This window comes from Watersipora subatra, chromosome 10 (genome assembly GCF_963576615.1).
Source record: "Watersipora subatra chromosome 10, tzWatSuba1.1, whole genome shotgun sequence".
NCBI classification, from domain to species: domain Eukaryota; kingdom Metazoa; phylum Bryozoa; class Gymnolaemata; order Cheilostomatida; family Watersiporidae; genus Watersipora; species Watersipora subatra.
In genome coordinates, this window is record NC_088717.1 from 686,577 (window position 1) to 708,486 (window position 21,910).

General features: G+C 36.8%; 1 protein-coding gene across 2 annotated transcripts in view; it reads left to right on the top strand.

The window, feature by feature from the left end:
* Positions 1-21,910, top strand: part of LOC137407346 (leucine--tRNA ligase, cytoplasmic-like) — a 60,760-nt gene that overhangs the window by 13,850 nt on the left and 25,000 nt on the right. For both annotated transcript variants that reach the window (XM_068093970.1, XM_068093971.1), the window contains exons 2-15: positions 944-1,062; positions 1,635-1,722; positions 1,851-1,931; positions 6,418-6,549; positions 9,211-9,372; positions 9,755-9,867; positions 10,320-10,451; positions 13,711-13,867; positions 14,526-14,624; positions 16,455-16,655; positions 17,685-17,843; positions 19,693-19,856; positions 20,714-20,862; positions 21,665-21,828. In XM_068093970.1, the coding sequence (XP_067950071.1) occupies positions 950-1,062; positions 1,635-1,722; positions 1,851-1,931; positions 6,418-6,549; positions 9,211-9,372; positions 9,755-9,867; positions 10,320-10,451; positions 13,711-13,867; positions 14,526-14,624; positions 16,455-16,655; positions 17,685-17,843; positions 19,693-19,856; positions 20,714-20,862; positions 21,665-21,828 (1,914 nt within the window). In that variant the 5' untranslated portion in view covers positions 944-949. The remainder of the gene's footprint in view (positions 1-943; positions 1,063-1,634; positions 1,723-1,850; positions 1,932-6,417; positions 6,550-9,210; positions 9,373-9,754; positions 9,868-10,319; positions 10,452-13,710; positions 13,868-14,525; positions 14,625-16,454; positions 16,656-17,684; positions 17,844-19,692; positions 19,857-20,713; positions 20,863-21,664; positions 21,829-21,910) is intronic.

Consider the following 21,910-nt stretch of genomic DNA (forward strand, 5'->3'; position numbering starts at 1 on the left):
ATAATCCACAAACACATATCTTATTCGATACGAAGATAGTTGGTAGTCTAACAACTACACATCGCACCCAACCATTACACTGGTGTCTATATTATTGATTTAGATCATCATGGTGTCTCTATTATTGATTTAGATCATCATGGTGTCTATATTATTGATTTAGATCATCATTGTGTCTATATTATTGATTTAGATCATCACGGTGTCTATATTATTGATTTAGATCATCATGGTTTCTATATTATTAATTTAGATCATCATGGTGTCTATATTATTTATTTAGATCAACATGGTGTCTATATTATTGATTTAGATCATCATGGTGTCTGTATTATTAATTTAGATCATCATGGTGTCTATATTATTGATTTAGATCATCATGATCTGTATATTATTGATTTAGATCATCATGGTGTCTATATTATTGATTTAGATCATCATGGTGTCTCTATTATTGATTTAGATCATCATGGTGTCTATATTATTGATTTAGATCATCATTGTGTCTATGTTATTGATTTAGATCATCACGGTGTCTATATTATTGATTTAGATCATCATGGTCTCTATATTATTGATTTAGATTATCACGGTCTCTATATTATTGATTTAGATAATCATGGTGTCTATATTATTGATTTAGATCATCATGGTGTCTCTATTATTGATTTAGATCATCATGGTGTCTATATTATTGATTTAGATCATCATTGTGTCTATGTTATTGATTTAGATCATCACGGTGTCTATATTATTGATTTAGATCATCACGGTTTCTATATTATTAATTTAGATCATCATGGTGTCTATATTATTTATTTAGATCATCATGGTGTCTATATTATTGATTTAGATCATCATGGTGTCTCTATTATTAATTTAGATCATCATGGTGTCTATATTATTGATTTTGATAATAATGGCCTCGGTATTTTTGATTTAGGTCATCATGGCGGCGAGAAAAGGAACTGCCAAGCTCACTGAGATACGCCATATAGAAAAGGCTATGCAGAAAAAATGGGAAGATGAGAAAATTTTTGAAGTAGATGCCTCAGATAGCCAGTATGTTGACGTAGTGTTTTGTTTAAAAGTTGACTTGCAACAAAATTCACATTACAGTTATTCGGTATCAAAAGATTCACCATGTCTTACTCTGTTGTGTTGTAGGTGCCACATATGTGGAAATGTGATTACAAGCTCTTAAAAGTTCAAAAACGAGTTTTGACCTTTGACCTTTATTCTATTTAATGCTGGTTGATGTTTTCTCTGAACACATCATTAAAGATTTTCTTATTCATCGATATTGGCAGCAAGTAGCTTAAAAATTGATTTTCTTTATAATTTGTTTGGAATGTCGGTATTGCCTCAGGCAGTTTCGATGTTATTTCCAATTATTGTAGCTGTTGTTTTCTGTAGATAGACACGTCTCCTTTTCTAGGACACGTATAAGAATCTCAAATTATTGACAGCTTCTATCCATAACTTCAGTAGGATTTCTGTGCACTGATTTTTTGTTAGCATTGTAAGCGTTTCATCAATATATTTATTTGGATTAGGTTTCCGTTTGTATAACAATTAAAGTTTTTTATATTCATATATGTATGTAATACGCCTTTTACCTCTGTATTTAATAGGGAGGAAAAGTACATGTGTACGTTTCCATTTCCATACATGAATGGGAGGCTGCATCTTGGTCATACATTCTCCATCACCAAGTGTGAGGTGAGGCTTGTGATCATTTTGCTTAGTGAGTAGGGTAAAGTTATTTTTATCATAGCATCTGCTACTAACACTTATTTAGAAAGTTCTGATTTGCCTTTGTGTTACTTGTATTGGTTCTCTGATTTCAGTTTATATCAGGATATCAACGGCTTTTGGGAAAGAGATGTCTGTTCCCATTTGGCTTTCACTGCACTGGGATGCCTATTAAGGTAAGCTTGATGACATTAAACTGCGGCAGCGTAGGTATGGAAGGTCTGTATTTAGCGTGACCTTCTTCAGCGTGTCTGCTGACCGGTACGCTGCCTCAAATAATTGTAAAAGTGAGTGACATTTATCAGCAGTCAAAGTTACTAGGGAGGTTCATCCGCACAGTTGAGACAGGTTGGTCGTTCTCTAAAAAAATTTCACTTTGTTGCTCTGGCGTAGGAAGACAACTCACACTGTTAACATGTTTAGCCATGTTTTTAATTGACCAAAAAGTTCTGGATTGCTCAACAATTATATCTGTTAAGCAGTTCATTTATATGGTAGTAAATTTAGATATTTAGACTAGAAGTTTCCCTGTCATACAGCCCACGACCAAAGTGATATCGGAAAAAAGGAAGGGTACTGATGGTTGAGAAATGCAATATTAGCAGTCAAATGGCACTGCAGTGCAATACGATAACTGCAATGGTAGCTGTAATGTACTGGGTGTTATTATGTACAACAAACAGCAATAAGGAAAGGAAAAAATTATATGTTTATATCATTCCCCGCAATAGGAGAAATCCAATAGTAGGAGTAAAATGCACTAATATTATTAGAATAACCAATATTATTAATATAGTATTACAGAAATAATAGAAACCCAATGCACAATTTTGTTTACACTTCAAAACGTCATAGCTAACAATATCAAGAAGTTGTAATATTTATATAGATTTTTAGAAAATCTATTTAACAAAACTATTTAGAAAAAAATAATAACAGTAACATATTGCCTAACATCGGTCACTATATACTTTGATCTGGTAAATTCGAATGCTTATTCTTATAATTAAATCTTATAAAATCGAATAATTATTCTTATAATTAATTATTGTAATGATCTCATAAGAACCGTTAGAAAAATACCATCGCCATTTCCTTTACTTTCACTGCTTTGAACATCAGTTGGAATACCAACGTACTCCTAAGTGTCCAAAATGTCAGTTACTTTGAAATCGGCAAAAAGAAACGATAACTTTTCAGTACTTCTACGTTAATTACAGAAGCCTTCGGCAATTTGACAATGCTATAGACTCGTGAAATGTGCACGACTTAATGCTGCTATTCTCTGTCGCTCGGCGTTTCTTTTGCCGGTCTTAATATTGATAAAAATAAGGCTTGTCAAGTTTTAATAACGATTTTAGGCCTAATTAATCTTTCTATTTATGTATAATCCGATCAGATAGAAAAGGTTTAGGAAATTTTCTACAAATAATAAAGACTTGGTAACATATTTAAATAGGTTTATATGTGTTTTGTATCGTTGTTATACTTAAACGAGTCCATTGAAAAATGGTTAAATTTGTTGATGAGATTTCGGTACAAGGGTTTGCGACGGCCGTTGATGAATAATTTTCGTGAGTTGTGCGCACATATGCATTTATCATAAATCTCCCAAACAATCGCTTCGCTCGTGTTTGGTCGTGGGATAATTTCCGTATAAATATACCCTACAAGATGAAAATATTCGATGGATTTAATAATTCGCGAGTTCGCTTAGTCAAGTCCGCGAATTATTGAAATCCGTGAACAATTAGTTTTATTTTGAACATACTGGAGAATGACTACTTCCTCAAATTAAAAACTAGCCGTTAGGCAGAGTTAGTAAACGTAGCTGAGTTCCAAACTCTTTTAAAATCTTTGCCGGGGCTTCAAGTTAACCCCATTGCCAATGCATCACAATTCTTTACAAAATTTTTCAAGGTTGTCACAAGTTATTCGGAATTCGACACAGCATCATAACTTACCACAAGTTGTTGGTTCACCAAAAGCCTCCAAATCGATGAACATTCATGAAAACCTTTTGATGCAGCCAAAAATGTATAGCTTAGCATGATGAACATAAATTTATTAGCTAAATAGAAACCTAAACACATGGTATACGCACGTGAAGGTTTTACTCTATTGCTGGCTGCTTTTACGGATTAATTTATTCGTGAGTGTGTTCATCTGCGAATAATTTGGTCCGCGAATATGCTTGAAAAGACAATTTTTGCGAAATTTAACTCCGCGAATAATTTCATCCGATAGGGTACTTACTGAATTTCCGGTGTTGCACAGGTAATCAAAAAGTTTTTGCGTAAAAAATTCATTTTCAATCAACATTTACCATTTTAAATGAAAGTATTTGTTTATCTAGGGCGTGTCCGATCAGTGCATAATTCCAATATTCAAAAGCTCTAGGCATACTTAAAACAGATGGTCGAAAAATATCTTACTTTTTATGCTACACATTCATTCAAGACATAAACTCGATTATAAACAGTGGCAGGTAATGCAGTTGCCATGGGCTAAGCTTTATTTTCCAGTAAATTTGGGTAACCTGACCTAGTAACTTAAGCTAGTAACTTAAGCTAATATTTTAGTTTTTACTATAATAAGAGTCGTGCCTATCCGAGGCCAGCTAAGAAAGCTAGGAAAAAAGTTTACACCTCACAGGCCTTGAACCGGTACATTCAGCTACACGGATGTGAAGTCAAGCGTACTACCACGAAATCATGCAACCACCTGCCACACTCTGGAGTAATTGTATTTATAATCACTACACATCATGGTCTGTCACGGTGCACTGGGCTGCAAGTGTGCATATTTTAACCAATCACTTTCAACTGGACATACGAATGATAACAGACAGACAAACCTTTTTTATGTATACCAATATATAAATATAAATATTTATGTGTGTGTGGGTGGGTGGGTGTGGGTGGGTGGGTGGGGGGGTGTGGGTGTGTGTGTAGTAAGTCTATATAAATATTTATGTAGATTTATGATGTAACAAGTAAGACTTAATCAAGTCAGACCTTAGCATCTTTTACAGTTGTCATTATCCAAGCTTCTCTGAATCAGATGCAAGAATTCACAGCAGGTACCCAGAATGTTCCCACTACTAACAGGTTTCAGTTTGACTTTTTTAGTGACAATATTACTATGCCAAAATACTATTGTCGGTTAAAAACTTTTGGGCAGTGTGTATGTTGGTATTTAGTTATAGGGAATATTATTAATCAAGCTTAAATGTGAGAACAATACATAGCCTCAGATTCTCAGTAGCTCTGTAATGATAACCAGAGTCCCATTTTTTAGTTTTTCACTCTATGTATTTATTTGGTCATGTAGGAAATTGGGAACATATATATTCAGTAAGATTTTACATTCATTGCGCAAAAATCGTGTCAAGAGAAGCAATTCGGAATTTTGTTTCAGCGTCAGCCAGTATATAAAATATAGTTGCATTCAAGTTGTCTTCTCATACCTCACTTTATGTAAGACCAAGAGCCCTCTAGCTTTATCTACTCGTAGAGGCCTCAGTGTGGCTGGTCATTAATGAACATCAACACTCCTCGTAAAGGCCTCACAGCGTGGCTGGTCATTATTGAACACCAACACTCCTTGCGAAGGCCTCACAGCGTGGCTGGTCATTAATGAACATCAACACTCCTTGCGAAGGCCTCACAGTGTGGCTAGTCATTAATCAACACCAACATTCCTCGTAAAGGCCTCACAGCGTGGCTGGTCATTATTGAACACCAACACCCCTCGTGAAGGCCTCACAGCGTGGCTGGTCATTAATGAACATCAACACTCCTTGCGAAGGCCTCACAGCGTGGCTGGTCATTAATGAACACCAACACCCCTCGTGAAGGCCTCACAACGTGGCTGATCATTAATGAACACCAACACCCCTCGTAAAGGCCTCACAGCGCGGCTGGTCATTAATGAACACCAACGCTCCTCGTGAAGGCCTCACAGTGTGGCTGGTCATTAATGTACACCAACACCTCTGGTGAAGGCCTCACAGCGCGGCTGGTCATTAATGAACACCAACAAACAGCTGGTACAGTCAAACTTTTACTCCAACAAAGAGTTAGTACAGTCAAACCTCTACAAGTTGATTTGCAGTTAATCCGAGGTTAATCCATCTGTTAATGTTTTCTGATGTTGAAGTGATTATTATGGAAGTACACTCTGATTAATCTAATTTATTACGCTTAAAATTAAAACAAAAGCAGTATCTGAAATTAGGTAAAAAGCTAATAGTAAAACACTTTAGTTTTGATACTAGTGAATACAAGTGTAAACATTGCATTGCATGGGTGCCGAGGTTGACATGCTGAAAGTAATGCATGCCATAACTTCTTCGATTATAAGAAGTTAAATTATTTGGTTTTACTTTGTATGTGTTATATTTGACAGTCTTTTTACTTTCATTTATGGAATTGTAGTGTTTCGAGAAACTTTGAGCGTTGTGCGTAAAAAATTACTTTGCGTGTAAATCCAATATATATGGAACTATATAGTGCATGTATGTTTCGTGCATGCAAGCAAGTATTCATAGGCAGAGGTTTGGCTGTATTTAAACACTTATTGAAGTTTATTTAGGAGACATGGTAAGCGTGGTAGATTTTAAACTGTTCTGTGTTGATAGCGTGTTGAGACAACTTTCAGGCGTGTGCTGACAAGCTGACCAATGAGATGAAGGACTACGGATACCCGCCCATCTTCCCTGTTGCAGAACAAGAAGTGGCCGAAGAGCAATCTGAGGAACCAGTAATCAAGGACAAGTCCAAGGGCAAGAAGGTGACACAGTTAAACATGGATTACTTCTTAGCCATAAGTTTAAATAGGGTTTTACAACTTCTGTGATGAATCGCTTTCTCATAAGGAAGGTTTGTGTTGCCATAGTTCAGGGTTTAATTAACAACTTCTTGAAAACATTATTTTGTTAGAGTCAATAATAAAATATGGAAAGTGAAATACTCAAGAGTTTGTTTAGAAGTCTCCCAAGGACGGCCTTGAAGAGGCGACTGAAGAGCATTTCTTGTAAAGTTATATGAGAAGGTAACACACAATTTTTCAAGGCTGGTTCGCGCTGTATCGTCGTATCTTGTAATATTCCTCTCAGCGATTGTTCGCCAATTATGTGCACCATAAACTGGAGTCATCCCCGGGGCAATGAGGATATGTCGGGAAGCATTGCAGAGCTGTCACACTTCATAGATATTTCGCCAAGCGTCGATGACAGTCTATACAATGTGCACTATTTCGGCGACGTTGATTGGCTGCCATGGATGGCTTGATCTAGATTTCCCTTTAAGATAATTGCTGCGGGACTAGTATTTCATCATTTCAGCGATCGCATCGTATAATCAGAACGTCATGCAGTAAGAGTACAGTTCTCGAATGCTTCAGTTCTCGACCAACTCGATTTTCAACCAAAGATTTTGAGATTTGTTCGTCTCGGATTTCAAACATAAATTCGTTTCTCGACCAAACCGGAGCATACGCATTTGAATTCAACATTCAAAACAGCTCCGGAAATCGCATGGAAACATTTGTTACCATAAGTTACGCTTCATAAAGTCTTTACAGAAACAATTTTACAACTTTGGAGAGTTTTTCTCAGGAGACAACTCTTCCAACTCTAGATCGTTTTAGAGGATGTGAAGTAAACGTGCCATTGCTGTTTATATGTTCTTTTTCACTTGATATCTGATGTAACTGATCTGTTGCATTTTTTGCTATTTCATTATCAATTTCTGCAATTTTTGGTTTTGTATCTTTAATGTTTTTGATGTTTTAAGAGCAAAATATATGAAATGTTTACTTTTTGTTTTCTTTTTCCTCATAGATATAAAATCTTTTATTAAAATTAAACACGATCTATATCTACCCGTTTGTATTTATAGTGCGCAGTATACTGTACAGTTAATGGTGTAAAATGTTAAAAAAATACTTTACCAAAGTTGTTTTCTCAACTTGGAATGGAATAAAATTTACATACATCAGCTCTGATGGAAAAAATTGGTTCGGATCTCGAACAACCTTTTGGAATGGATCGTGTCGAAAACCGTGGTTCCCCTGTATTCGCTGATGTAAACACAAGTGTGTTTGTGATAGTATGAACAATGTTATCATAGACGATCACCGATGTAGTGCAGGAGTAACATTGACATGCAGCGATACAGTATAAACTAGCCTTTAGTGTTTGTCTAGATAACTTAAGGCTAGTGTCATGGTTCAGTTAAACCAGTGCAGTAGTCCACTTTTATTTTCAGTGCCATAGATATAACCTGTTTGCCATAAATATAACCTGTTTGCCATAGATGTAACCTGTTTGTCATAGGTATAACCTGTTTGTCATAGATATAATCTGTTTGTCATAGGTATAACCAGTTTGTCCTAGATATAACCTGTTTGTCATAGGTACACCTGTTTGCCATTGATATAACCTGTTTGCCATAGATATAACCTGTTTTCCATAGGTATAACATGAACAGCCCTGCCTAATCAAGAACTATATGAACAAATTATCATACATTCATAGTACTGTTTTATATTCAGTGATACCAGCATTAATAAATAACAGTACGGGTGTAGTCACTGGGGTCAGTTATCCTTCTGAGAGATTTCTGATGGGTATTGCCATAGAATAGTGCTCAAGACCTCAGCTATTCCGTACTGGCAGGAAATATATCTAGACAGTTACTTTAACGTTACAGTACCTATGCAGTACCGTTACAGCACCTATGCAGTATCGTTACAGTACCTATACAGTATCGTTACAGCACCTATACAGTAATGTTACAGTACCTATACAGTACCGTTACAGCACCTTTACAATACCGTTACAGCACCTTTACAGTACCTATACAGTACTTATACAGTACCGTTACAGCACTTATACAGTACCGTTACAGTACCATTACAGCACCTTTACAGTACCTATACAGTACCGTTACAGTACTTATACAGTACTTTTACAGTACCATTACAGAACTTATACAGTACCGTTACAGTACCTTTACAGTATCATTACAGCACCTATACAGTACCGTTACAGCACCTATACAGCACCATTACAGCACATATGCAGTACCATTACAGCACCTATACAGTATCGTTACAGTAACTTTACAGTACTGTTACTGCACGGTTACAGTCACAGCACCTATACAGTACCGTTACAGCACCTATACAGTACCGTTACAGCACCTATACCGTACCGTTACAGCACCATTACAGTACCTATACAGTACCGTTACAGCACCTTTACAGTACCGTTACAGCACCTATACAGTAACGTTACAGCACCTATACAGTACCGTTACAGCACCTATACAGTACTGTTACAGCACCTATACAGTACCGTTACAGTATTTATACAGTACCGTTACAGCACCTTTACAGTACCGTTACAGTACTTTAGCAGTCTACTCTAGACAGTTACTAAAATTACAGAGCAAGGCCGCAGCAAAGCAAGTCGCTGCCAAGTATCAGTGGGAGATAATGAAGAGCATAGGGCTGAGTGATGAGGAAGTCAAGGAGTTTGCTGACCCGCAGCATTGGCTAGAGTATTTCCCCCCGCACTGTATGCAAGACCTTAAAGACCTCGGGCTAAAGGTATTTTTTAGATCATGTTACTGAGTTAGACGTGCGTTTGGTTTTTCAAACTTTGTTCTTTGCCGGTTCTTATTTACACACCTCGTGTATAAAGGGTTGTCTTACCCTGAACAGCAAGTTACAGATAATTAAGGATATAAAGGGTTGTCTTACCCTGAACAGCAAGTTACAGATAATTAAAGATATAAAGGGTTGTCTTACCCTGAACAGCAAGTTACAGATAATTAAGGATCAAAATTTAAGTCTATGACTGGTTATGCAAAAGGTAAGTCAAGAGCAGGTTTTATGATTTCTCTTGTTTTTCAGTGAATAACTCTATACTCATGCCGTTTTTACTGGCTGATAAACAGTGTATTTTTATAGGTTATTTATTGTGTCACAGGTTGACTGGCGGAGGTCTTTTCTAACGACTGATGCCAACCCCTACTTTGACTCATTTGTAAGATGGCAGTTTATTAGGCTGAAGGAAAGAGGAAGACTTGACTTTGGCAAAAGGTTCGTTTCTCATTCTTAGGAAATTAATAGTGCGTGTTGGTTTATGGTATTAATGCATTTCAGTAGTGAGTATTAGTAGTATTATTAGTAGTGAGTATTAGAAGTATTAGTAGTGAGTAATATCAGTAACTACTACTAGTTACTATAAACCATTATAATTACATTACTGTACTTCCGCTGTTTTGTCTATTTTGGCATAATCGGCCTATTTAATCAAAGTAACATGCGCATCTATGCATGTGCGGTGAATGTTTGGTTGCTCATGAGTCCAGTGGCATGACTTTTTCAGCTCTCACAGTGCCGCTGAGGATTATCTTCTCCTTAAGTATTTCTCAGTAGTTGTCCTTTTTCACTATTGTGACTTGTATTTCAGTAGCAGTTTCTTCAAGACTCTGCAGGTGACTGTCATTGACCTTAGCCCTAGATTAATAAACTGTTGTTAACTTGACCAGGTTTACCATTTACTCACCCAAGGATGGTCAACCTTGTATGGATCACGACCGTACATCTGGGGAGGGAGTAGGTCCTCAGGAGTACACTCTGGTCAAGATGAGAGTGTTAGATCCTCTCCCAACTCGACTCAGGTGATCTTTTGTTTGTTGGCAACCATTGTACTTTCTTTTAGCATGGAAACTGTGCTAGTCTAAATATGCGTGACTAGCGGAATTTTCAACGTTGCACGGATATTAAAAATCAGCTTATAAACAATGAGAGGTAATATAGTTGCCTTCTACTTGCTATTAGCCTGGCACAATGCTAATATATAATTTGAGTAAGCTTACTAATAAAAGCAAACTCTAACGAAGAGCACGAATAAATTACGCTACCGCTGTCCGTGGCGTTGACTCGTAACCGAGAGTGGTAGCGTATTTGCAACCAATAATGACACATATTGCCTAAAGATTCCATTCAGCTCGTGTGGCTTAATTGGTAGGGGATTGGATTAGTGAATTGGAAGGTCCTAGATCAAATTTTCTTTGACCCGGATTCTTTCTTCCAAAATTTTAATAGCTATAGCTGGACACAGACACACAAAGTTTAAGAAATATACATGTAGATTGGTTGTGGCATTTATAATAATCTAATTGAATAATTCAATGACAAGCAGACTTGTCTTCTCTTGGCAACGAAATTTGTTATTTAGTTGCATTCTTTTATACGCATTCATAGGCTGTCAACTACAGTAGCTCCAAGACTCATGTATGTTTTAAACATGAAGTTAAGGTGCCTTCCCCGTTTGAAATTCAGTTTCAACTGTAGTGCTGCTCCCTGTTTATTTTACAGTCGAGTTTTGACATACGGAGTGACTTCATACAAATATTTTCTTTATATGTTGCGGTGAATATTTGTACAAAAATATTATATTCTGCTTAATTCTTACAGCGTAAGACCTATTAATTACATATCATTACATAACAACTAGAGTTCCCCGATTTCAATATCGGTATCGGTGCCGATATGGGTGTTAAGAATCTGAATCGGTATCGGCCGATGTTTTCTTTAAAAATCGGAAACTTCAGATACTTTTTACAGATGAACTATTTAGCAGAAACCCGTATTTAAGCCTGCTACACTAATAAAAAATCCTCAGCTGCAAGTTCCTTACTTTTACCTAAAGAATTCCGGGCCTGTCACAATCTATTTCATGTCTATAGCCTAATAAACATCCACACAGCTGAGAAATCTTTTGGCTTTAGTCAGGTCATAATCACAAAGTGCGGTATTTCCCACTTACAGCGATATGATTTATTGCAGCCAATCACGAACAAGAGAACCATAATGAGAAACAAGAATGCGGTGTAATTTTTCTAATTACTAGCATTACGAAAGTGATTTGAGCAGTCGATGCATAAAGTTTATCTATCTCTCTCTTGATCCTGACGATATGATGTGTCGTTTGTATCGCATAAAATAACCTCAGTGGGTTATCGGTATTTAGCCAGTCCTGCATCATCTGTGGCAAGTGAGTCCTTCAGTACGACTGGCTGCATCGATAGTTATAGAAGATAAAGACGACTCACTGAGAGAATTGAATCACTAACGGTAATTAAAAGACACATTTATTTGCTCTAATCTTGTACAGGCGCAGCAGTTTGTTCAGCAGTAGAAGAGAGACTTCATTATCACAGAGAAAGCTGTACTACTAACAGTACTTACCATTATTAATAACAGATTTCAAGAAACATGGACTGTTTTGTTACTAGATGCACCGTATGTCAGTACATGAATATACATGTATATACATGTACATCTTTTTTCCATAAATACAAACAAATAAATGCATCAATAAAAATATTTTCTTGGCATTCTATTTATATTTGCATAATAAAATTAACAATTATATATGCAACACAAAAGATCTGAATCGGATTATTTTTCAATAAGAATCGGTATATCGAATCGGTATCTGAATCGGCTGGTGAAATTTGAATCGGGGCATCTCTAATAACAACATACATATAATTCAATATATAGAAAGGTAAAGTTCCAAAAGTAAAGGGTAACAGTCTAAATTACCGTAAAACCTCTAATTGAACGCCGTGGCGCTCTATTTCACAACCCTCTATGGTGGCGGTCAATTCAGGTTTTACCGTATATGTAAAAACTAAATTAATAAGAACATACATCACATGCACATGTATGTACACACATGCACATGTATGTACGCACATGTATGTACACACACGCACATGTATGTACACACATGCACATGTATGTACACAGTATGTGACTCGTGTATGTCTCTTCATTCACTCTAGTCATTATGTATCTGGTTCTGTATCTACAATAACTCAAAAACGATAACTCAAGACAATAGCGCTACAGTTGGCCCCCATTCTAATACATTTCCCACATCTAGTCGGTATGTTTTTGTTACACAACATAGCAGATGATTATAACGCAAGGTTGAAGCAGATCTCACAAATGCTGAGAAGTCTGCGCCATATTTATACATCCCACATTAACGTTAGCAAAACTTAGCTAACTCCTTTCGTTCCATACATCTGGCTGGCCGTAGATGAAGACATGTGTGCATAATTTGAGTATACAGGAGGAGATGAACTGCAAGACCAATAACAACATATTGGGAGTTGTTTCCCTTGTGGCCAGTGTTGAGAGTAATATCTTGCTTGTCTTTACTCAAAGGTCATCTGTTTAAAACCTATTAAAGCATGCTCTGCTTTTATGAATGTTTAGCATTTCCAAAAATGACCAATTATATAGCATCGTGGTTGTCTTTGGTGGGTATTTTGTAAAAGCCACAAATTTTTCTGTCCTTTTTTGTGATTTGACTGAATATACCAGTCTATGATGTTGTTTGCTGCTTATGCAGTAAAAAGTTGTGTTGTCAGCTAACCTTCAAGGGATGAGTCTCTATATATCGATATCATCTAGCCATTCAAGGGGAGATAAACCTTAACAGACGCGAAATGTCACAATATGTAGAATTTATAATTCATTTATCTGTAGTCACAAGTATGAATTAATGTAAAAGATTTTACATAGATACGTATGTTGTATATTTCAAATTGTTTCCAATAAAATTATTTCGGTGATCTATGGAAATAGTCTATCAAAGCACAAATGGAATGGTCGACTTTTTGCAAAATTTTATTTTCATCTTTTAAGACAAAACGTTAAGATATTGTTTACTTTTGATGTTAGCATAACATCATTTCCTTATTTTAACATTTAAATTTCATTAAATGAATAACATTAAATACGTTTATATTACAAATGGTTCAACATAAACCATAATTTTATTTAATTTGGTAAGGTGTAATTTGGTTAGCATATCGTAAGAGGCATGTTATTCTCTCAGCTTTATTTGGTTCATTGCAGTGTTAGCATGAATGAGAAGAGATGCGCTGGTATCCCTGTGTTTCTAGTGGCTGCCACTTTAAGGCCGGAGACCATGTTTGGACAAACCAACTGCTGGCTCCATCCGACCATAGAGTATATAGCTCATAGAGTGAAGTTGGCCGACTCGGGAGAACAGGTAGGCTCCAGTGGATCCCTCTGTTAGAGCTCCAAGTAGCGATCGTACACTATAATCTTTAGAAGTTGTGTGATCATGCAGGTTATAAGTTACAATGAAGTTACAGTTGCTCTAACTAGCGGCATCCCATAATTCCTATGACTCGGGCTACATTCAGCTCTTTCACTGAGCTGTACGAATGTACGGCAAGCCTGCTGAGCTTTCTGTGTTATTTAGCTGGGTATTTTTCCAGTTTATTCTACCCAGGGTCTGTTTCACTGACTAAGCATTGCATAGCCAGTCTTTTGATCTGTGTTTTTCACATTTAGTAAACTGACTTGCCCCTAGCAGAGCCGTTGCCTAGTAACTATCTTTGTATCACACAGTTTTTTTGTTGGCAACATCATGACAAATTGTGGAGTGCGCTAGCGAGAAATGTTTCCTTCACATAATAGGAAATCTTTCGCAAAAATTACTTAAATCCCAGTTTACCGTTCTCTCGTTCCATACATTTTGCTGGTCGTAGCTGAGTATATGAGTATACAGAAAATGATTAATCACAAGACCTGCAGGCGTTTATATGAAGATACAGGAGAAGATAAATCGCAAGACTAATAATAACATATCGGGAGTTGTTTTTTCTTGTAACCACAGAGTTGAGAGTAATGTCTTGCTTTAGGTGTTCATTTCAACGAAACGAGCTGCCAGAAACATGTGCTATCAGGAGTTCACCTCTGAGAATGGAGTAGTGGATGAGATCACTGCTATACTTGGAGAGGTAAGCTCTTTCTTCTCTGTCTGTTTTTAAAACTTATGACTGCGTCATTGCTCAAACCTAGTGCCATATTGACTTACCGTAAAACTTTTATTTTAATGCCATGGCCCTACATTTTTCTATCCTTCCCTTAGAGTGACGCTTTATTAGAGATGTTGTTCAAATAAAGGGTGACGTTGTTTTTTTCAAACACATTGTCCGAATGTTGAGAAGATAAATTTAACCCTTTCAAGGGCGAATCGAATGTCGCTTATATTTTGCTCTCTCTGCGTGGTGCGGCATTAGCTTATTTGGATGCAAGAAATTTGCTAACTTACCTCCAACTTGTCATAGATCTCTAAATAACTATGCATGAAGAAGCTGATACATGTCTCTAACAATTTATATCTATTGTTTGCTGTTAACCTTCGATGATATTAAAGCCTGCATTGCGTATTGTTGAAGCTTTCAAGTTTTTTATTTCGTTTTAACTTTGAATGCATATTTTAATGTTATGACTATATTTAACAAGGTTGCATAAAAGCTCATTGCACTCGTCGATGTTTGCTACAGTTTGCAGCCAAAACTGGCTTTTTATGTGCAATAGAACAGGAGTTACGATCGTCGATTCATTCATTATAAGCTGAGTTCAGATTACCGCAATCATGCTATCAAATGATATGCTATAAATCTACAAATTTATATCAAATCTACAAATATATATTCAAGAACAAGTGACATAAGCCATAATTATAATACATGCAGAAACAAAATTTAATATTTTAAAACAAATATTAGAATGTTTAAAACAAAAATATTAGCATCATTTGCTCAGCCAGTTGTGTTCTGGTTGTTTTTTCTGTTTGGAACCTTTTCATATTTTTCTGACTGTTCAATACCTTCCACAGTGTCTTCTGCACAGCTGAGCTAGTCGATATTATCATCCAAACATTTTTTAGCAGAGCAAAACTTTTATGCGGTCCCATTTTGAATAGACACTTCTAGTGTGAATACAGAGAAACCGCTGAATAATTAAAATAGCCTCAAAATTTAATCTCAAATACACAGATTCGCATCTAGCACAGATTCACATCTAGCACAGATTCCACCGTAAATGCAAAAACTTTTTCACATACATCGAAGTATCAAGACTGTGTTAAAAAAGGAACTACTATCACCCTGATAGAGTTACTAATTATTTCTTTAGTGTTGCAATTAAAGTTTTTGATGAAGAAACTTGAAGACTTAGAGTTAGAAAACGGTCTTCGATATAAACAGAAACAACGAATGAATCAATTGTTATTGCAGTAATCGAGTCGTTATTAGTGCGGTTTTGTGGACACTTTTTGATTTATCACTTGCTATTTTGGGTTCGTAAAGATTAAGAATGTCGAATACTGGTACTCAAATAGAATTGGCATTCAATTAAAAGTGGCATTCAATTAAAGGTTTTCAATCCTTCTCTCATAGTGGCGCTTTAATAGAGGTGGCATTCAAATAAAGGTGGTGTTCAAATACAGGTTTCACGGTAGCTTATCTGTTGCTGGATGTTAACTGCCTTCCGCCATATTAGTTGTCTGCTAGTGAAGAGCAGACGTCTTGCTCTGATTAAGTTTACTTGTCTGTGTATCCCACTCTCTAAGACTGTTGTTAGGATATCGAGTAATGAAGAAACTACCTTATTGTAAGACAGATTAAATGCTTTCAGTTGTAACCATTTACAGCAGAATTCATGAGATTTATTGGTGCATGTGTGACATCGAGCTCGGGTTTATCGTGGTTTTGCTTCTAGCAAGCCTTCAAATATAATAGTCATTTGCAAAAATATATTAGTCATTTCTCTTCACTTTCTAGGAATTGCTGGGTGTTGCTTTATCTGCCCCACTGACGAGCTACAAGAAGGTCTATGCTCTGCCTATGTTAACCATTAAAGAGGATAAAGGTAGCGGAGTTGTCACCTCTGTGCCATCCGATTCACCTGATGACTACGCCGCTCTCATGGACCTCAAGAAAAAGGCTGCACTTCGTGAAAAATATGGAATCACAGATGAGATGGTGTGTAGGGCCTGTAGGCTTCTGATTTCTGCAGCATTTAGTAATGGAAAAGATTTCAGCTGTGTTTTCAACGTTGTAGAATTTCAAATGAGGCATAATTTATTCCTAGAGCTCAGTTACAATCACGGTTACAATCATGGGTTTGTAGAAGTGACTTTGGAACTTTTACTTATCTCATCAACCTGAACAATAAGTATTCAATTATGAAGTATTGCACCGTGTACAGAATATTAAGGTGCTGCTGATGGGGACCTACTATAGACTTTCACAGGCTGACCACTAGCCCTCTACCGAATCTTTATTTTGTAATTTGGTATGATTTGGGTGTAGTGTTAGGTAGCATTTGAATGGCTGACAGACTATATCTGATCAGCTGATAGGTTATATCTGATTGGCTGATAGACTATGTCTGATTGGTTGATAGACTATATCTGACTGGTTGATGAACTATATTTGATTGGTTGATCTAATAAACTATATCTGGTTGACTGATAAACTAAATCCCAATTGCTGATAGACTTCATCAGGTGGTCTGCAGTACTATAGAGTCACTATGTTTCCATTACTACAATTACTAGTCTAGTCGGTGATAACTTACATAAACTATTTCGCTCTCTGACATACTAGTTTATACTAATCGTGTTATCTTTATAATCTATTATAAATGCTGTATGAATATTGTTATATGTACATGTATGTAATAAAGTAACATTTGTATTACTATTAATATTCACTTGAGATGAAGGCAGATGATAGCTGAAGGAGATTGCTCATTATAGTTGTAAATTGGGTATTCATCTTTTGCTGTCATGTAATGCAGGTGCTGACATGTAATGCAGGTGCTGCCATGTAATGTATGTGCTGACATGTAATGCAGGTGCTGACATGTAATGCAGATGCTGACATGTAATGTATGTGCTGACATGTAATGCAGGTGCTGACATGTAATGCAGGTGCTGCCATGTAATGCAGGTGCTGACATGTAATGCAGATGCTGACATGTAATGCAGATGCTGACATGTAATGCAGGTGTTGCCATTTGAGCCAGTTCCTATCATAGAGATACCTGGTCTGGGACGCCTCGCAGCTGTGAGCATGTATGAGAAACTGAAGATACAGAGTCAGAATGACAAGGAGAAGTTGGCTGAGGCAAAGGACGCAGTCTACTTGAAAGGCTTCTACGAAGGGGTATGATACCAGCCACTCATCATGTTCAGTTGAGACTTATTATCCGTAAGTTGAATGAGGACTTCAATGTCGTACCAATAATTGCTTGAGTGTTCAACTCTTTCGCTATGGCAGGTCACTTAACTGACATGCAACGGCGTGTAATCTGTATGGCACGTCACTTTACTGGCATGCAGCGGCGTGTAATCCGTATGGCAGGTCACTTTACTGACATGCAGCAGTGTGTATTCCATATGGCATGTCACTTTACTGACATGCAGCAGCGTATATTCCGTACGGGACGTCACTTTACTGACATGCAGCGTTGTGTGTATTCCATACGGGACGTCACTTTACTGACATGCAGCAGCGTATATTCCGTACGGGACGTCATTTTACTGACATGCAGCAGAGTGTATTCCATATGGCACGTCACTTTACTGACATGCAGCGGTGTGTATTCCATACGGGGCATCACTTTACTGACATGCAGCAGAGTGTATTCCATATGGCATGTCACTTTACTGACATGCAGCGGTGTGTATTCCATACGGGATGTCACTTTACTGAAATGCAGCCACGTGTATTCCATACGGGACGTCACTTTACTGACATGCAGCCGCTCACTTTAGAAGCTGCTCAATACACTTAGGAAAAGTGGTATATAGCTTGTCTTATAATCGGAGTAGACTTATAATTTTTTTTTTTTACAAAAAAAACAGAACTGCACTTCCTTTGACCAATTTTAACGCTCGTTTCAAAACTGAAAATATAAAAATATACATTAATTGTTTGATTCAGTGCTTTTATATTCAATATCGATCGCGAGGAAAGTATGTTTTGACCTTGTGCATAAGATGCTGCAAATATTTTATCCTATAAGGACTCTGAGTGCTCATTTACGTAGTACTTAGTAAAAGTAGCAGTGAGTCTCATGATTCAGATGCTGACTCTGGTCAGCATCTGTTACAACTGTTGTAACTAATGGTTTTAGGGAAAGTAGAGTGGAGAGAATTCTCATGGCAAATTTCTGATTTCTTCTAAATTTCAAATTGTAAAAAATATAAAAATATCTTTACCACTATTTACACTTGTTGAAGCTAGTCCATTTCGTAGAAAAAATGTACTGATCAGTCTCCCTTTCATTTCATGGCGATTGGAGCTTTTCTTTTCTAATTATTAACAGAAATGTCAGCCTATGTCCGAAGAAGTAAAGTTTCCAAAAATGAATTACGTCCCAGCTAAAAAAATACATAGGGAAAAGTTAATGTGGTTCTTCACATCGGATGCAGCTGTTACGTCTGTTTTCTGTGCTCCCAAACCAAATAGGGATATTTCAATATTTCAGGCTTTAAAAGTAAAGTACTTTCTAAACAAAACACAGGTGTACTTCTGAGAAAGGTAAGTTATTTGTTTCAAATGCTTGAATTACATTCACAGTTTCAGTCAGAGGTGAAGCATGTAATAGCATGCCCGTGTTTTCTGGGTTTTTATCATTCTCCATCAATAAGTGTCTGAAAACGCTTCAGATTTAAATTATTGCGCAGTAGCGTGCAATATTTCTACATGTTTTTGAAGCGGTGCCTTGCATGTCAATAGAAGTACATTTACTACACCACAAAGCTTTCATCTAAAGTAGCTGCTTCTCTATTTCATAGCGAGCTAAATCTCACTTCTGAAAAACAAAGTGGCAGCATTTGAGATTTTAGTAGGCATGTTCTAGGATAGATGCTGATAACACGCAAAACATGAACTGTTCAGGTCAAGGTAGGGACTCTTTGAACTGGGCTACCTGTGACAACTTGTCTAGAACTGTATGGCATTTGAAGCAGGTCTTGCGTGCTAAGTCGTCCACTGCCATTCCTTGTAGGTGATGATAGTGCCTGGCTATGAAGGCCGGAAAGTAATGGATGTAAAGAAGGATATTCAAGTGCATCTTTACAAAGATAACTTGGCTGTCAAGTACATGGAGCCAGAAAGGAAGGTCATTTCTAGGTCGGCGGATGAGTGCGTTGTCGCCCTTTGTGACCAATGGTAAGCCGTGTTTGCAATGAACAATATTGTAGATTTTCTCAGCGATTAAAGTGGTGCAATACAGCCAGTCATGCTACTGGTCCGTTTCATTTAGAAGGAATCGGTCTTCTATTGCTTTTGGACTTGGCCATGATATTGGCGTAGTAACATCTTTAGGTAAGTGGAATAAAAGCACACAGTGTCAAGCTATCGCTTTCCTTATTCTCGGCAGAGTCATACCCTATTCTATTGCAGAAGACTCTGTCATCCAGATGGTATACATAGGACTGACTGTAGGCTAATGCTGGTCTATCTCTTGCCTAAGAGATGTCATAATTAAACCGTGTTTCCTTTGAGAGCTTTTGTACTGCTTCAGGTAGTGGGTGTTGTTAGCGGTTTGTGAGGATGATTCAATTTGATGAAGTTCGTTTGATCTGTAGTTGCCATTCTTCAGAAAACCTGCTCTTTTATGAAGGCTTCTCTCTGCTCGTTCCTTTTAATTTACTTTAGTCTTTATGTATATAATTTCAGTTTATTTTTATTTTATTAATAATTATTATTATATTAATGTCAGTCTCATATCGCTGCATCATTAATTATAGCTGATTATTTATTCAACATCTTCTGAAGTCTCAAAAATCAACTGACAAATATCTCAATTTCATATTTTACCCCAATATATTCTTAAAAATTAATTCAAGTGTCTGGCATTTGTTAATTGGCCTTCTTTGAAAATTTGGTTTCAGACTTTCTGCCGCTCTAATCTTTCTACTAGGCCTCATCATGTTTTAATAGCCGTTCAACTATTTCTATGGCCAGTTCATCTTGTTACTTCAATCTGATCGTGAGTAACATCGTTGTCATCTCATCGTGTACAGGTACCTCAAATATGGAGAGGAAAAGTGGCTTGCAGAGACTACCAAAGCTCTTAATCAATGCGAAACCTACACTGATTCAGTGAGAGACAATTTCCTTGCCACCCTCGACTGGCTGCATGAGCACGCCTGCTCACGTTCATATGGTCTCGGTATGTAACCCTAACTACGCAGACACTTGTCACTATAGTTGATGCTCTTTATTTTGTTACGGAAGGACATATGCCACGAGCTTATGCCAAAACATCTGTCATCCTTCTTATATTGTATTTCGCGCATCACTGTTTGTCTTGCATTACTGAAATCTCTATCATTAGCCCTCTTCCAGTTTGTTCCTTATTTCTTTTTTTACTCAAATCATTTTACCGTCGAACCTCTACATATGAGCTATATCCATTCCAGGACTCGCTGCATATGTCACAATTGTCACAAGTTGAGTCAAATATTTCAATAAGAGTACTCTGCAATTAATTTAATTGCTTTTATTGCCTATAAAACTTGCATAATTATTCAGCGTTTGTTGTTGATAATTACAAGGGATAATAAACAAGTATATGAAAGCAAGAAAAAAGGGATGAATAAAAAAGTTGATTAAATAAAAAAAATTATATTGTTACTTTTTCTTAGAGACAACTTAACCGGAAGTATAGGCTTGTCCATGTTTAAGTGCGGAAGTAAGGGTGCTGGTAGAAACTTACAGTTTAACAAAGACTGGGTAAAATTTAAAATAGCCTGGTTGTTTGTTATTATTCTACTTTTGTTACATTCTTCTACCAAGAAAGTTGTAATAGTGAGAAAAACTTCGAGCATCGTATGGTATAAGTTATTTCAGGCGCCAGAGTCAAATATTCGCTCAAATGTGAAGTCACATGTTGAAAAGTTCATCTCTTAATGCAATTACATATGTAATTGCAATGTATAAGTAGGCGTTTGATGTTATATATTATATTGTAGGCACAAGACTCCCATGGGATCCACAGTACTTGATTGAGTCACTCTCTGATTCAACCATATATAATGCCTACTACACAGTCTCACACCTCCTTCAGGCTCCTGGCAGCTTTGATGGCTCCATTGTAGGCCCTCTCGGCATCGCCGCTGACCAGCTCACTCCTCAGGTTGATTTCCTGTCAAGCCTTATTATGTTCCATTCTTCTGAAAATCTGAATACATCTTTAGACATCTGACTTCATCTTTAGA